Here is an 18,445-nt window from a genome sequence, read left to right on the forward strand (position 1 = left end):
CATCGGCCCCAGATGGGATTGTCTGGTTGCAGGAAAACAAGCTCAGGGCTCCCATTGATTCTGCATTATGGTAAGTTGTACAATTTCTATTATGATATTATAACTTAATAATAGAAATGTAATGTAAATTGTGTATAAAACTGCCCTACGAACCCACCTTGAATCCTCCAACCCACATTGAACCCCCACACGTCTCTTGAAAAATTTTCTTCTAGTAAAGCGGTCCTTGGTGTCAAAAAGGTTGAAAACCACTTTCCTAAAGAACTTGTATGTGTGATTTGATGCCCTGAAAGATGTACCAGAAGAAGTCCATCCCTCCTTAGGAAGAGTGCTTGGCCACTGCTGACATAAGAAGAACTTCACTGAACGTAAACCCCCACCAAACTGCTGGGCCAGACAACGTACCAGGCCGAGTGCAAACCAGCTGGCACACATCCGCACAGACATTCTCAACATTTCACAGAGGCAGGCAGGCAGGCAGTCATCCCCAGGTGCTGAACAAGTCATCCGTCTTTTGCGTTAATGACGATCGCCCTCTGGTACTCTAACAGGTTACTGTGGAGTGCTTGGAGAGGCTACTGTTGTGCCACTTGAAAGCAGGACTTCCCACCTCACTTGACCCCCTCCAGTTTACCTACTGCCCAAACTGTTCCAATGAAAATGCCATATCGACTGCTCTTCATCAGGCCCCATCTCACCTGCACAGAAGAGACACTTGTGCTAGAATGCTTGTCCAGTTCATCATGGACTACCTCAGCAAAAGACAGCAGTTTGTGAGGCTGAGGGACTGTGTGTCAGAAATGGTGGTGTGTAACACTGGAGCACCTCAGGGAACTGTCCAGTCTACCTTAACATTCACAAACCTCCAGCATAATATCAGCACCTGCCATCTACAGAAAGTTTCAGATGACTCGTCCATCACAGGCTGCATTAATAATTTAGATGAGTCAGAGTACAGTGAGGTTGTGGAGGACTTTGTCTTGTGGTGCAGGGACAACAACTTGCAACTCGACATCAGCAAAACAGAACAGCTGGTGATGTGCCAAGGAGCCTCTGAGACCGTTCAGAGGGAGGACCTGGAAGTGGTGCAGAGTACTTGGGGGTCTATGTAAACAGCAGACTGGACCGGTGTGACAGAGTGGTGATGTACAAAAAATGCCAGAGCAGACGGGACTTGTGAAGGAGACTCAGGTCTTTAGATGTGTGCAGTAAGTGGGCTGGAAATGCTCTACCAGCCCATAGTGGCCAGTGTGGTGTTCTACCCTGCAGTCTCCTGGGGAAAGCAACTTGAGCTCAGAAAATGCCCAATGCCTGGACAGACTTGTCAGGAAGACCTGCACCATCACTGGGTGAACCCTGGACACACTGGAAGCTGTTGTGGAAAAGAGGAAGATGGCAAAATGAAATACCATCATGAAAAACACCCACCATGAGGCGCTCTCTTGGAGCACTTTGAGCCACTGGCTCATTCTGCCACAGTGTGCTAAGAGGAGCCTCTTTTCTGCCCCCTGCTATCAATGCTTCCCGGAGCACTTAAGTTTATTTTGAAATATCCAACAATGTACATTTATATTTATTTTCATATCAATTGGCTGCATTTTGTGTCCAGCGAGTCTGTATTCTTGTCTTTTTTTTTGTTTGTTTTGTTACTGCTGCTGTATGCCTGCAAATTTCCCCTTGGTTTTGAAAGATTAGATAAACTTGGTTAATCCCATCCTCTCTCAGGAGCTTATAGGAAAGTCAAGTCTGCCAGGCCGCAACATTTTTCTACACAACTTATTTCCTGGACTTTTTTTCTTTACTATTCCATTTTATTCTCTCAGTCGTGTTCGCCCCGATCCAACACTGCTGTTTACAAATAAAGACGTGTTATAACAGAAGTGAACTCAGATGAGGGTTCTACATCAGAGAAAGAACAGGAGCCCTCCCTTCAAGAAACGTCCACTCACATATAAGAACAACGCAGCTGCACCAGGCGTAAAGGTGAAAGATGGCACCTATTAGATGCAGCAATAGGCCGGGTGTCATCCTGCCAGTCAATATGCCCCACACCTGTCCTCCAACGAAACAGCACGGTTTACAGAGCTCGCCAACTTATCGGGCAAAGTCCTGTTTGTGAATACATTTTGTGATGGAAACATTTATATGTTACTTATATAAAAGCCAGATTGAATGGTATTTACCTTGATTTATTTACTTATCTTCCTACAGCGTAAAGTCACTGCTTGCAGAAACAGATTCCCTTTCTCTTTTTATTCTATGTATTTACTTATCTTTTCTACTGTTAAAAATTTTACTCTGCTGGCCTAGTTCTCCTTCTCATGGGTGGTTATTGACTTGACTTGAGCCGCGTTTTGTAAAATTTGACTTAATTGTATGGAATGTTATTTAATTCATTCAATAAAATGTTTAAAACATATATATATATATAAAGGCAAAAATGTACAGTACTGTGCAAAAGTTTCAGGCAGGTGTGAAAAAATGCTGTAAACAAAGAATGCTTTCAAAAATGGAAGTGTTAATCATTTATTTTCATCAATCAACAAAATGCAGGGAATGAACAAAAGAGAAATCTAAATCAAATGAATATTTGGTGTGACCACCCTTTGCCTTCAAAACAGCATCAATTCTTCTAGGTACACTTGCACACAGTTTTTGAAGGAACTTGGCTGGTAGGATATTACAAACATCTTGGAGAACTAACCACAGATCTTCTGTGGATGTAGGCTTCCTCACATCCTTCTGTCTCTTCATGTAATCCCAGACACACTCGATGATGTTGAGATCAGGGCTCTGGGGGGGCCATACCATCACTTCCAGGACTTCTTGTTCTTCTTTACGCTGAAGATAGTTTTTAATGACTTTGGCTGTATGTTTGGGGTCGTTGTCCTACTGCAGAATAAACTTGGGGCCAATCATACGCCTCCCTGATGGTACTGCATGATGGATAAGTATCTGCCTGTATTTCTCAGCATTGAGAACACCATTAATCCTGAACAAATCTCCAACTCCATTTGCAGAAATGCAGCCCCAAACGTTCAAGGAACCTCCACCATGCTTCACTGTTGCCTGCAGACACTCATCATTGTACCGCTCTCCAGCCCTTCGACAAACAAACTGCCTTCTGCTACAGCCAAATATATCAAATTTTGACTCATCAGTCCAGAGCACCTGCTGCCATTTTTCTGCACCCCAGTTCCTATGTTTTCGTGCATACTTGAGTCGCTTGGCCTTGTTTCCACGTCGGAGGTATGGCTTTTTGGCTGCAACTCTTCCATGAAGCCCACTTCTGGCCAGACTTCTCCGGACAGTAGATGGGTGTACCTGGGTCCCACTGGTTTCTGCCAGTTCTGAGCTGATGGCACTGCTGGACATCTTCCAATTTCGAAGGGTAATAAGCTTGATGTGTCTTTCATCTGCTGCACTAAGTTTCCTTGGCCGACCACTGTGTATACGATCTTCAACGTTGCTTGTTTCTTTGTTCTTCTTCAAAAGAGCTTGAACAGCACATCTTGAAACCCCAGTCTGCTTTGAAATCTTTATCTGGGAGAGACCTCGCTGATGCAGTAGAACTACCTTGTGTCTTGTTGCTGTGCTCAATCTTGTTGTGACATGAAACTGTCTTCCACAACCTCACCTTGGTAGCAGAGTTTGGCTGTTCCTCACCCAGTTTTAAGCCTCCTACACAGCTGTTTCTGTTTCAGTTAATGACTGTGTTTCAACCTACGTGTGACATTGATGATCATTACCACCTGTTTGGTACAATTGGTTGATCAAACACCCGACTAGAATCCTACAAAATCCCTGACTTTGTGCAAGTGTACCGAGAAGAATTGATGCTGGTTTGAAGGCAAAAGGTAGTAACACCAAATATTGATTTGATTTAGATTTTTCTTTTGTTCGCTCACTTTGCATTTTGTAAATTGATAACAATAAACAATCATTATTTATATTTGTGAAAACATTCTTTGTTTACAGATTTTTTCACACCTGCCTAAAACTTTTGCACAGTACTGTACATACTTAACAAAACAGAGACAAGGGGCAGAGCACTGCCTGAACCATACCAAATATCCAGTGTGGGCCTGCCTCTTTACTTTCAACATCTCACTGCATGGCTGAACTCGTGCTGCCATTTGACTGACAGACAGACAGACAGACAGACAGACAGACACTTTATTAATCCCAGGGGGAAATTCACATACTCCAGCAGCAAAAAATATTAGAGAGTAATAAAAAAATGCAGGTAAAAAACAGACAATAACTTGAATAATGTTCAACGTTTACCCCTCTGGTGGAATTGAAGAGTCGCATAGTTTGGGGGAGGAAGGATCTTCTCAGTCTGTCAGTGGAGCAGGACAGTGACAGCAGTCTGTCGCTGAAACTGCTCCTCTGTCTGGAGATGACACTGTTCAATGGATGTAGTGGATTCTCCATAATTGATAGGAGCCTGCTGAGTGCCCGTTGCTCTGCTACGGATGTCAAACCGTCCAGCTCTATGCCAACAATAGAGCCTGCCTTCCTCACCAGTTTGTCCAGGCGTGAGGCATCCTTCTTCTTAATGCTGCCTCCCCAGCACACCACTGCGTAGAAGAGGGCACTCGCCACAACCATCTGATAGAACATCTGCAGCATCTTACTGCAGATGTTGAAGGATGCCAGTCTTCTAAGGAAGTACAGGCGGCTCTGTCCTTTCTTGCACAGATAATCAGTATTGGCAGTCCAGTCCAATTTATCGTCCAGCTGCACTCCCAGGTATTTATAGGTCTGCACCCTCTGCACACAGTCAATACTGAAGACTGATAGTTTAATGATTAAGAAAGTAAAACTTATGAATTGGGCTGTTTGCTTAAATGGTTTAATTCAGATGTTTGTCAGTTGCATTTTCAGCATTGAAATTATACATAAGAACAATCCCGAAATTCTAATTTCAGTCTTTTAAAAGAAAAGGGGAAGGCCTAAGAGGAGGTTTATGGATGTGGTGAGAGAGGACATGCAGGTGATGGGCGTGACAGAACAAGATGCAGAGGACAGAAAGATATGGTAGAAGATGATCCGCTGTGGCAACCCCTAATGGTAGCAGCCGAAAGAAGAAGAAAAAACACCCACACACAATCGGGCCTAAACCATTTCCCTTAAATTTTAGTACCTACCTTCTCCAGAAAAGCAGTCATCTCTCTCAGTCACTTTCCCACCAGCCTCCAATTCCAACTTCACATGAACAGAATGACCCTGTAGGGAGCCCAGTCCAGGCAGAGTGGAGCTTAATCCACTCACCTCTTCATCTGAAGACGCACAATGAAAGGCCGACTCCGATTTAAGCTCTTCTTCCTTAACCCAGTTTATAATTTCAACTTTCTGTATATCAGCGCTGACAGGCTTCAGTGCAAAGTCTTCTGTAAAGGAGTCCGATTCCCACTGACACTCCTCTTGTTTGATGCTCGCAATTCTTTCCTCCATGGCATCCATCAAAACGTTGCCCTGATTAAGACAAAGAACTGTACAATTTATCGCTAATCCTCTCCTTCACGTGTATATTCCAGATCTCTTATTTTGTACCTCTGAGGGTTACTGGCAGCTTTTTGATTTTCCTGTAGATTGAAAGAAAAAGAGTGCAAAGTTTTCAGAAATGTGCAGCGTGTAGGCGACGTTTGTTATTTCTTTATTTTTGAAGAAAGCCAAATCAATAATTTTATACCTAAGCAACTAAAACTAGAGAACAAATTATGAAATATTGTTTCAAATATTAGTGAGAATTTTAAGAGATGATGATGATGATAATTGCGCTTTCTGGTCTTGTTCAAAAAGCGGACGCCACTTGTTTTCCCTGCCCCAAAGCCTTGTCTTAAGGTTTGTGGGGTGTGAGCCGATTTATTTCATGGTCCCTAATGTTAAAAATTAGATCGGGTGCCTGACCTTAAATTTTAAAAGGCATCCAATCTTAAAATTATCCTTCTCGTTTGTTTTAGACTGGCCTACCCCTACTACAAACTCTGAACTTAAGGTCCGTGGGGGTAAGTTTGAACAAGATGGTGTCCGCTGTTTAAACAAGACCCGTGCTTTTGACAAAGAGTTTGTTCCCTGTGGACAGACTGTTAATCAGCAACATTACACTCAGACCTCTGATGCATCAACAGGAAAAAATGTGGCCCACTCAAAACTGGACTTTGCACCATAACAGCACACACTGTGTTGTCATCCATCCATCCATCCATCCATCCATCCATCCATTTTCCAACCCGCTGAATCCAAACACAGGGTCACGGGGGTCTGCTGGAGCCAATCCCAGCCAACACAGGGCACAAGGCAGGGAACCAATCCTGGGCAGGGTGCCAACCCACCGCAGGACCACTGTGTTGTCAGTCAAACAGTTTTTGACCAAAAATGTAATCATCGTCTCGTACCACCATATTCACCACTCCCTCCCCATTCTCACCATCTCTAACTCCCAGTGATTTTTTTCCTCAAAATTAAATTTGGAGACTGAAGGGATGAAGATCTGCTACCATGTCAGAAACCCACAAAAAACAGTTGAGTAATCACTTTAATCACCAAGCTAAATAATTGTGAAGCAGCAAAGACAGACATGTTAACTCAAAAGGGCAACACCAAATGTTGTAAGAAGCATGCAGTATGGCAAGCCGAATTAACATTTAGAGATATCGGAAAATGAATTTCAGGTATCTTAAAATGCAATTTACTTTAAGATATCAAACTCGCTTTGAGATCTGAAAATAATTTCCTTCATGTTTTAAGATATCTGCAATACATTGAGATATCTCAAATATATTTTCAAATATCTCAAAATAATTGTGTCTGCATTTCAAGATATCTCAAATGAATTTTCAGATCTCTTAAATTGACCTTTCGTGTGTTTTAAGATATCTTAAATGCATTTCAAGATATCTCAAAATCATTTCCTGCAAAACTGCCTATTTCTTCAATGGAACTTCTTGTTTATTATAAGATATCTGAAAATGGAAATGTATTACAGATATCTTAAATTGTATTGTAGATATCTGCAAATGCTATTGAGATATCCTGAAATAATTGAGTGTCTTTTAAATATATCTTAAAATGCATTTTAGATATCTTGAAATACATTGTTAGATATCTCAAAACAGCTTCCTATCCATTTTCAGATATCTCAACATCACTTCCTGCTCATTTCAAGATGGAAATGGAGCAGAGACCCATTTTAAGATATCATGATATTAATTTTAGATATCTAACAATGTATTTTAGATATCTCAAACAGTGAATTTTAAGTTATCTTAAATGCTTTTTGAGATATCTTAATTATATTTCGAGATATCCTAAAATAACTTCCCACTCATTTTAAAATATCTCACTCATTTTGAGATATCTGAAATTCACTTTCAGATATCTCAACATAACTTCCTGCACATTTTAAGATATCTCAAACAGATTTTCAAATATCTTAAAATAACTTCCTGTGCATTTCACGATCTCAAATACATTTTCAGATATCTTAAAATAGACAGGAAGTCCCATTGAAAGAATAGGAAATTTTACAGGAAGTGATTGAGATATCTTAAAATGCATTTCAGATATTTCAAAATGTACAGCACTTCATTTCAAGATATCTTGAAATCTATTTGAGATATAAAATGCTTTTTTTTAGATATCTTAAAATAGATGCATTTTTAGATCTCTGTAATTCATTTTGTGATATCTCGAAATGTTAATTCGACTTGCCATACATGCAGGCCACACTTAAACCAGGATGCTGTTAACATGAAAATCGGACATTTGTCATCCTGCCACAGCCACAGAACAGGAATAAGAAGGTCGTTTCCAACAATTGCATGAGAAACATCTTCACAGTTATCTCCAATTTTTTTTCACGATTACATTAACTGTTTGGTGAGGTTGGGTTTTTTTCTTGAGATTGAGGAATTGGTGAATGTCAATCGGTGACTTGCAGTTTTTTTTTTTTTTTTTTAAATATGAGTAGCCCCACCAAATATTAGTATTGCTACTGTCTAACATTAGCAAATCTGTGCCTTTAAGGATGATTTAATCTTCATGTTTTGCAAGCCATGCAGTCAGAGAGTAGGAGTAGACAGCAAGTTAAATGAAGCTGGTTGGGCAACTGCAACCAACTCACCTGCTGTCAGGGGGAATGAAGCTGAGTAAAGGGTTAACAAGGGGAAAAAAAGAGAAGGGTAGTGCAAGAGAAGATGGTGTAGTGGTACAGCACATATACCTTAGTGTCCTGACACTGCACTCTATGTGGGAGAAACTGGACAAACACTCCGCCAAATAATGAATTTACACAGGTTCCACATTAAACATGGCAACACAGATGTTCCTGTAGCGGCCCACTTCAACAGCCATGGACACTGCGAGAGGGACTTTAAAGCCACTGTGCTTATGGGCAACTTCAAAACACAGCAAGAGAGAAAAGAATGGGAAGTTAAACTCATGCTAAAATTTAACACAACATGGATTGAATAAAGAGACAAGAGTTTTATGGCCAGATATGAGGATTGTTTACATCTCTCCGAATGACAGACAACCTGTCTACAGATCCATATTGTTTTGAAAAAACTCATTAAAAACTTCAAAAGACTTTGTTGGACAGTTATCTTATCCAAAGATCTTGACAATATATTGTTCTTCTCTCTCTTGTTAAATTAACCCTAGCCTGAATGAATCTATTCATTTTTTTACATTTAAAATTTCTCATTTAAAGATTTACCAATGTTGTTTCTTGTCCTAGAGTGTGTATATAAACACAGGGAACTTCAGTTTCTGTATTACGTCTTGCCTGAAGAAGAGGCCTGAGTTGCCTCGAAAGATTGCATATTGTAATCTTTTTAGTTAGCCAATAAAAGGGGTCATTTTGCTTGGCTTTTCTCTACAAAGAAAAACAAAAAAGCCAAGAGGTAAAAGGCAATTTTAAGCCAGGCTATCAAAATGTATTTCAGTATACACGTTATTAATTTGGTAACTTGAAAACTATTCTCAAAAGTCCAGTCAAAAATAAGCCCACTTGCTAGTGTTTCTCCTTTGGAATGCCGGTGCATTTTCATTTGCCATTGTTAACTCATTATGAAGTTTTCATACCGGTTTATAAAACACTATAACGTGGGGAGTGGAACCAAACATTTACTAAAGAATTGGGGGAATAAAGCCTGACCGGGGAGATGTTCAGGGTCCTCACCAATACTCTGGAAAGACACCCGCTCAGCCACAGAATTGTTCTGGACTGCCTTCTTCAGGACATCCCGACAGACAGAATGTTTGTTTTATTTTCTGCTCCACTGAGTGATGTGGCCATTTGTTTGGTTTTCTGGCCACACTGCTCAAGAGCAACCGGACAGGCCTGCAACCTCTGTGAGCGTGAGTGAGTGAGTCAGTGAGTGTGCGCACACCCACAAACTTGTGATTAACTTCAAGTTTCTAATGTATGTGTTGTACTACTGAAATTGTTCACCAGAAACTTGTAAAGTTAATCTGGTAAAATAGTTATACTGATATGCGTAATTTCTTCACTTGTATGTACTCTAACAATTGTTTTCTATTAAAGACAGCATCCCCACCCCCCCCACCCCATGTTGAAAACTAAAATGAAATCTGATGTTAAAAAAATAAAAAGGTCTGAAAACTACAAAAAAAAGAACTAGATTTTGTAATTTTGATTTGTTTATTCACTTGCCAGTATGCTCATTAAAACTGCATAGCAGTAATTTTACTTTGCACATATAAATTTAGTTATCATCAGGTTATTAGTATGGATTCTTTTAAAATGGGAAGAGCGGTGGGGTACAGCTGGTGTTCCTGTCACACAGTGCAATAAGCTCAGGGTTTGAATGGAGTCTGCATGTTCTTCCCTTGCATATGTGAGCCGAGTGTGCAAAACTGCAGAAGGAGGCTTGTTTTACAATAAGCCCTCTCAATTGCCAAAATCCATTAATTTTTGCAAGCAATATTGTTGAATAAAATCTACCTGGTTCAGACTCACAGAGAGGCTCTGCAGATCGATAAAATAGTTGTTTAGTATATGAACTAAATATGCTTGTAGAAATGCACTACAGACTATGGAAAATTGCCATTATCATCCCTGGTATTACTATCAACACAGTTTAACACTAGAATTACCAGAGCCTACGAAAAAACTTGTAAGTCCGTCCCACCTTAAATCGCGTCTTAAATCCGTTTGCACATCTCCGCCAGAGTCTTTTGTCATCTAAATGTGCTGATAAACAAAAGCTACTAGCAGCCAGCTATTCCATCCCCCCACCGACTTAGAATGAACTTCTCCTAGCTCAAGCCTTGATTTGATTATCTGGGATTGAAGTGGAGTTTTAGAGTGGAAATAATTCTAGCGTTATTTGGAATACACGCATTTCATGTGTGTTCCGTTTCTAGAGTAGTCTGTGCAAACATTTTTAAAACAGAAACGTTTTTCATATTCTAATAGTAAATGACAAAATGTAGGCATAAACTATATAACATATGAAGCCTGAAGTCCATATATCAAAGAAACACTTTCACAAAAGGTACAAATAAGAGAACACGTGCGCTTTTAAAAAAAGGCGCGTTAGCATGCCACATTGACACTCTTACTACAACCGCCGCGGTGGTGTAATGGTATCAGTTCCTGACTGGGAATCAGAGGGTGGCGAGTTTGATCCTGCACGGCTCCACTTCAAGAAATGAACTGCTCTTATTCTTACAATTTTAGAATAACAACATAAATTTGATTTCAGTCTGTAACAGCCGGTGTAACTTATGATACTGGTAAAGGTTAGCTTTTTTTTTTTTTTTTTTTTTTTTTAATTCACTTTTCATTCTCGCAGTCGCATTCAGAATCAATCCATACAACCCCATCTGACATAAAGACGCGCTATAGGTCTGCAGTGTACCACGATGCATACTAACCCCCCCCCAAAGGGTTCTGACACACAAACGCTGGCGAAGCTGCCTTCTTCGTATCTCACCGTCACTTGAAATCAGCAGTTCTTAGCATTGCACCACGCAAGCTGTCGTATCAACCACCAACTGTAACTTGCTTTCTTTATTCTTCGGTTATAGTCTTGAATAAAAGTGCACTTTTATTTATGTGAAACCAGCTGTGTCAGATATACAATATATACAATAAAATAAGTGCGTTGTTGTTACTTAGAGAGTCAGATGGGGGGAGGGGTGATGTTAGAGCGGGTGATCTCATTCAGTGCTACAGGAACAACGCACGTTGATCTTTTTTCTTCTTTCAGTACATGTGCCTTCCCTGTTTATTTATATATCTCTGCCTGTCTGTCTCCCTATTACGCAGTGCTCGTCTGTCTGTGTGTTATGGATCTTCAAAATAACAGTTATAAGGACAGTTGTTCCTGTTAATTGCAGTCTCAATTGTTAAAAAAATATTTTAAAAGGAGCATCCCACATGAAAATATAACGATCTCATTAACTGACAGTGCATACCAATTTATAAATTTTATGTCCGTTTCAGGTTAAAAAGAAAAAAAAAAAAAAAAAGCAACATTTTATCCCTAGCGGGGATTCGAACTCAGGTCTGAGAGGCGGCAGAGTTGTTTTGCTCTAAGAGGTAAATCTTAACACGCTACGCCACAGAAACTATTGTATTGTCCTTGAAGCTTTTGTGAAAGTGTTTATTTGATCTTTGGAACTCGGGCTTTACACATTCTATAGTTTATGCCTACTACATTTTGTAACATTTATTACTAAAATATGACAAAGTTTCTGTTTTAACAATGTGTTTACACAGATTACTTTAGAATGACGATCTATTATTTCCACTGTAAAACTCCACTTCACTCCCACATAATCAATGAAGGCAAGAGCTGGGAAAAGTGCGCTCACGTTCTAAGTCGGTGGGGGGGATGGAATAGCCGGCTGCTGGCAGCTTGTCTTTTATCAGCACATTTAGAGGACAAAGGATGCTGGCGGAGAGGTGTGAACGGATTTAAGAAGCGATTTAAGGTGGGCCGGATATACGAGTTTTTTCGTAGGCTCTGGTAATTCTAGTGTTAACCAAAGTAAGAATTCCCTCAGAAAAACACACTCTCAAAGTCCATAAAAGGGTAGGTGACAGTCACACATGTATATATAATTTCTATATCTATCTACACACACACATATACAGTATATTATATATATACATATACACACACACACAATATTCTAAATATAAATGAAGTGTTTTTGAAATAACTTTTGCAGATAAAGTACACATCGACCCCAGTGCACACTATTTGACTCTTGACTGCAAGCCTTGAACTGTTCCGTTATGCGGAGAAAATGGAGTTCTGTCAGATGGTAAATTTGTACACATCAAGTGGACTGGTACGACATGAATGCTACAGAGTTGACAATTTTGGAGAAAATCTTTTCATACTTTGTGAACAGTGTCTATGTGAGAATCTGTGGTGCACTACAGGTAAATTAAAAAGCTAAAACTAGAACATGGTAAAAAAATAAATTCAACATTAAGAAGTAAACGGAATATTAAAGAAAATTAGACAAACGCTGAACAGAGGTAAGTGGATAATTAACGTATTTAAGTTACTCTTAAATTTCGAACTTAGTACTTTTGTAAGCTTAAAGAATTGTTAGTTAAAAGTACGAGAGAAATCAAGACAAACCTTACTTAAAATTCGTTATCAGTGAATTTTTGTACAATATGTTATTATTTAGTCCCCGTTTTCTTTAGTACACTGTAAAAAATAAATCTTGCATGTGTGAAAATAATAAAAAATAGCTAACTACGCAAAATAATTATTACTTTAATAAAAATGGGTTTTACCCTTTTTATTGATTATTTAATTCTAATTCAATAAAAAAAAATATGTTAACTTATTTTTCTTAAAATGTAAACATTTTTTATAACTTATTCTAAGTAAAAAAAACTATACTGTGAATTGAACACATTTAAGTTAAGTTAAATTTAATGATACTGCACTTCCTCTCACATCGAAATGTAATGACACGGCACTTCCTCTCACATCGGTTTCTTGGTCTTTACAACAACGCATTCAGCTGTAACGCTTATCCATAATAAGAGTTATTTTACTACGAATGTGTAAGGATAAAGCATATTAATTCCGTAATGAATAACTAGTATTTCATTTCGTATAATTACAGATGTAAGCATTTGTTATTTTCACGAAACCTTTCCCTTCATGTGGGAAACATGGCGGGCAAGGTAGCGTCTTTCTAACAACCTACCTCATTGGTTTGCTTTAAAAAGCAGGCACATTTCTCGGATAGTTACATATGTTCATATTTTTTTTTTTAATCGTTTAAAATTTTATTTTACACAGAAAAAGAAAATAACACTTTGAGATAAGTTTGAGAACGCTATGGCGTTTGTCCTAAAGTACGACCTGTAAACAACACAAAAAGACGTTTGCCTAACCGTCACGGTATTATTTGACTTCTTATTTAATTAGTGTTCTACATAGGTAATGTATTTACTGGTTAATTTTTAATACTGCGATTTATTTAGCAATGTTTGATTTCCTACGTCCTATTTTATTTCAGGATTTTCGCTATCGCATACTGAGAAGTAGTGGAAAAGGCGGCCATTGATTTAAGCGGATATGTTGGCGTAAAAGCAGGACATGTTTGAAGAGCGCCATCTGCGTCAGGATTTCACTCTCTACGTTTCCTTCCCGTTTAGCACTCATTCCTGGGGCATTATTTGATTATTTAAACTTTCTTCAAAAAGTATATCTCAAAGAAAAGAAAATTTTCATAGACATTTGAATGTCAGTAATTCAGTAAAAATTATCCTCAGGCATTTGATTTAATTTTCCTTTGAAAATACAACTCTGTTGTTGTGACTGTCTGTGTATGTTCAAATAAATAAAGATATATGGAATTTTAGCATGTATTTGTTATACAGTCGTTACTGTCCAGCGTTGCATTATTACTTTTTTTTTAGTACTGTAATTCAAATGAAAATCGGAGTAAAATAAACCATTTTTGCCACTACTTATATTTAATCAAACTCATTTCTTTTAGGTAAATTTGAGTAAATAAATTAAAGTTTACTCAATAGTGCAGTATATTAAATCTACTCAAAAATATTGCTTGTAATTTGTTGCCTTATTTTTTTAAGTACTTTTAACGCGTTATTTTTTACAGTGTAGCAGCCTATGCTTAAATGAGTATCTGAATGCTCTATTTCAAATGATGAGAACCTTAGATTTGAAAGTTACCACGTAGTTATTAGAAATGAGAGAATCCATTTATTTCAGATACAAATTGACCAAAAGCTGAATGAGAGACTCAGGGATCTTTCCGGGATTTCACATGAGCAGCTGCCACAATTAACCGCGTTGGAGAGAAGGAAGACCAAAAATGAATACCCAAGCGTCGATATTGCCTCTCATCAAATGTGTTTTACTTTAATTACTTGGGTTTTAAAGAGATAACAAAACACTTTTGGGTTTGAAATGACAGGAACATTTAGCATTTTCTTAGCTCTTTTTTGCGTCAAACTCCGCGCTTTATAGACAGAAGCTCCGAAGTCGATTTAAACAAAGCGCCGTGCCTGCGAAGAGTTCAGCTCACGGGCAAATCTGGACGGTCACTGGCGGATTGGCCTGAACATCGGCTGTGGAATAGTCGGGAGAGGCGACATGACAGTGCGCGTTAAAGCCGAAATGAGAAGGAGCCATACAGGCGGTGACCGCAGTGGGCCTCTGGAGACAAGGTCACTAGAACAGCAGCACTCTTTCAGCTTCCCCACGCTACACAAGACACCTCACTGAAGGAATACTAGAAGAAGAAGAAGGAAAAAGAAAAACAAATGGGCGCACGTTCTGCTAGATGAAAAGCCGCCATCGCCTCGCCGAGTGCACTGATTTCACAACAGAATTGAGAGGCCGATGAAAAAGTGCAGATTCAGGAGCAGCCGCCGGGCGCTTGGCGGTTTAAATGAGAATGTGGGCTTGCCAGTATAAAATTAAGTACATTATTGAGACTGGAATTAAAGGGGAGAGGGGTGTCTTTTTACGTGCCCCCTCCATGATGGTAAACTCTAGTGTTTCTCTTTTCACTTATACGCTTCAAAGTCACTCTAACGCTAGAAAGGCACATACCTTCGTCTCTGGCCAAAAATTCACAAGATGACTTCACACATCTCCACTTAAAAGTTCACGATTTCTATTGGCCCGACGTCTTCTGGAATCTTTCGTTGGCGAGTTTCCGCACTTAATTATATCACAGCCATCTTCTTCTTTTTTTTCTTCCTCCTCTTTGTGTTTATGGCGATCCGCGCCCCACTTTGAAGGTGCATTACCGCCACCTATTGCACTGGAGTGTTAGATTGAAATGAACGTGAGTGGAGTTTGCCTAAAAGAGGGTGGGAACCAATAGACGGTCGACTGAGTGTCACATTTCGAAGCCAATCCAAAGCCTTATGAAGGCGGCGCTCAAAGTAGTGCGGTGATTTTTAAACTGCAAAGAGCGGAGGTGCTCTTCTTATTAACATAGGGGGATTTCACGAAATCGAGGCTCTGCTGGTTACACAAACGGCCAATGTTTCTCGTTAGCTTAAGGCGTAGTGAGAGGAAAATAAAACCTCGTGAAGCTTCGAGGCTTTCTTTCTATTTTTCCCGAAAAGGATTCGAAGTTTTGAAGCCTCAGCCCCAGTATTAACAGCGACATCTGGTGGTTAACTGACATCAATGCAAGGTCTCATGAGCGCAAGTAAAGCTGATTTCAGTCTCGTGTCACCAGTAAAGGTCAGAAAAGTCTGTGTTCATTTTATTCAGCTAAGGTCCTTGTCCATTCATACTATTTAACGTTTGAACGCCGTTTTCCGCTGTTAGTCGCCAACTGTCACCAAAGCTCTCCAAATCCCAACATTGTTGAATAAGAATGTAGATAAATATACCTAAATTAACAGGTATAGCCTGATTTAATTTGAGTACTGAGGAGAGAAACAGAATAGGTGAAGGTTAGTAACAAACTATAACTATCATATTACTTATGTTTTAGTGCTAATGACTAACAACAGAGATGCAGTCTGTACAGTTAATCAACAGCTCTAGTCAGGGTATGCTAAACTGAAGTAGTGAGTCTTCAGCTGGGATTTGAAAGCTGAGACTGAAGAGGCATCTCTTATAGTAGCAGGCAGACCATTCCACAGTTTAGGGGCCCTGTAACTAAAAGCTCGACCTCCCAACTGTTATTTTATTAATTCTTGGAATCATAAGCGGACGGGCATCTTGAGATCTTATTGTGCACTCAGGTTTGTAAGTCATGATAAGTTCAGACAAGTAAGCCGGACCTTGGCCATTTAAGGCTTTATATGTTAAAAGGTGGATTTTGAAATTTGCCCTAAACTTATCCGGGAGTCAGTGTAATAATTTAAGAACTGGAGTTATGTGTTCATATTTTCGTATTGCAATTCCGACCTTGCTTAAGTTTCCACCACAGGTGAACTATTTCAGCCACCACATACATATTTGAGGGTTGATTTTTAACATTTGATATGACACTGTAAATAACTGATTTACCTCAAAGCTTCCATCTGTCTTACCTGAACACATTTGTTAGAAGGCTTTCAAGGATGTACTGGAGTCTTGGCAGCATGTTTTTTAGATGTTTGTGCACTTGCATAAATGAACAGCCATTTACTACTCAAATTTGAAACAAAATTGGGATACATCAAGATCTTTTTCCTCATCAAAAGCACTCGATTTACAGCATTAATACAATATCATCCATTCAATGTCCAAACCCATTTATTCAGAGCATTGGAACATAGGCGACCACTCAAACTCATGTATGATGGTCCTCTTGTGGATATTCAAATGGTTGTAGAGGCCAATTCTGCAAGTTTCTCACAGTATGGATATTGGCAGGTGGTGCAAAAATTGGAATGGGGGATAGCCCTCCTGGTGGGCATTATTTCCTTTATTTGCTGCTAGTTGACTCTGGCAGCCTGTCTGGATCATTTTCATGGAGCATGGCTCCTTCACTTAATCCATTTCTCCATATGATTCTGTTTTGTGGAAGGTCTTTCCAATTAACCCTTTTTATGTGGATTTTTTTTTTTTAGATTTTCCCTGATGTTATCCTTGAAATGCTTTTTCTGACCTCCAGGGGCCTGTTCTGCAACATTTAGTTCTGGACCTGTTTTGGGAGGCATGTGTCAGGCATGTCCATCTCAGCTGGTGTTTGATGATGGTGGTGGCCATACTGTCAATATTTGTTGCCTCAAGAACACTAAAATTAGTGCACTTTTCTTTCTCTTCTTTCAGAATTTTTCACAGGCATTTCTGGTGGTTGGACTCCAGGACTCATATGCCTACTGTAGGTAGTCCACGTCTCTGCGCCATGCACGAAGGTGGGCAAGATAACTGCCTTGTAGACCAGTTGCTTGGTCTTTGCAAGTAAGTCCAAGTTTTGAAAAAAACTTCCACAGAGTTTTGCAAAAAGTCCATGGTAGAGAAAAAGTGGTCTACATTTTCTAGGCTTTCATTGTTAATTATTATTGTGGGAGGGAAGTCGGTGGGGGCTGATAGAGAACCTTGGTCTTTTTCATGTTCATGGAAAAACAAAGGAGTGTGTACACCTTGCTGCGGTGGGCTGGCGCCCTGCCCGGGGTTTGTTTCCTGCCTTGCGCCCTGTGTTGGCTGGGATTGGCTCCAGCAGACCCCCGCGACCCTGTGGTTGGGATATAGCGGTTTGGATAATGGATGGATGGTGTACACCCTGGCAAAAGCATCATGTATTCCCTGTGTGGGAAACGATTCCATTATCATCTGTGTATTACAGCTCCACAATGGATGTATGAAAGATATTGGATTTGGCCTTGAAATGGTTTGAGTTGAACAGCTCACTGTCTGTTCTGTAAGAGATCTGGACACTACTGAGTAAACTGTGACCGATTAAGTGGAGTGTGGCTGCAGTGTAGCCCGTGAAAAGGGTGAGGGCAATGATGTATCCTTGTTTTACAACTGTTTGGTCTCAATGCCATCACAGAGAGCTTTAACAGACTTTATTTATCTGGCTGATGCCTTTATTCAAGGCAACTCACAACATCTATGATACAATTGGTTCCATTTCTTTTGGTTTTTCAATTGGAGCACACGCATGTCAAGTGGCTTGCTCAGGTTCACACAACATCAGTGGTGGGATTTGAACCCACAACCTCAGGATTTGAGGTCCAAAGCCTTAACTACTACACCATGCTGCCTGCTTTATTGTCATGAAGGAGCATTAGAATCCAAATGTACTTTTCTGGACAGCCCCAGGTTGAGGGGATTGTTCAGAGGGCCTGACGGTTGACGGAGTTAAAAGCTCTGGTAAGGTCAATGAAAACAGTTTACAATGGTTGTTTTTGTTCCTTGCATTTTTCTTGTAATTGTTTTACTGTAAAGATCATACAGTATCAGATGTGCCTCAGGCAGGGCAGAATCAGCACTGGGATTCAAGG

At 39.7% G+C, this 18,445-nt stretch overlaps 1 protein-coding gene across 1 annotated transcript in view; it reads right to left on the reverse strand.

Annotated features, from left to right (window-relative positions):
- LOC114663513 (zinc finger protein 665-like) overlaps positions 1-18,445 on the reverse strand; it is a 51,126-nt gene that overhangs the window by 15,610 nt on the left and 17,071 nt on the right. The window contains exons 4-5 of the mRNA XM_028817329.2: positions 8,132-8,152; positions 5,154-5,524 (exon numbers count right to left, since the gene is read on the reverse strand). Coding sequence (XP_028673162.2) covers positions 5,154-5,524; positions 8,132-8,152 — 392 coding nt within the window. The remainder of the gene's footprint in view (positions 1-5,153; positions 5,525-8,131; positions 8,153-18,445) is intronic.

Source organism: Erpetoichthys calabaricus, chromosome 1 (genome assembly GCF_900747795.2).
Source record: "Erpetoichthys calabaricus chromosome 1, fErpCal1.3, whole genome shotgun sequence".
In the NCBI taxonomy this organism is placed as follows: Eukaryota; Metazoa; Chordata; class Cladistia; order Polypteriformes; family Polypteridae; genus Erpetoichthys; species Erpetoichthys calabaricus.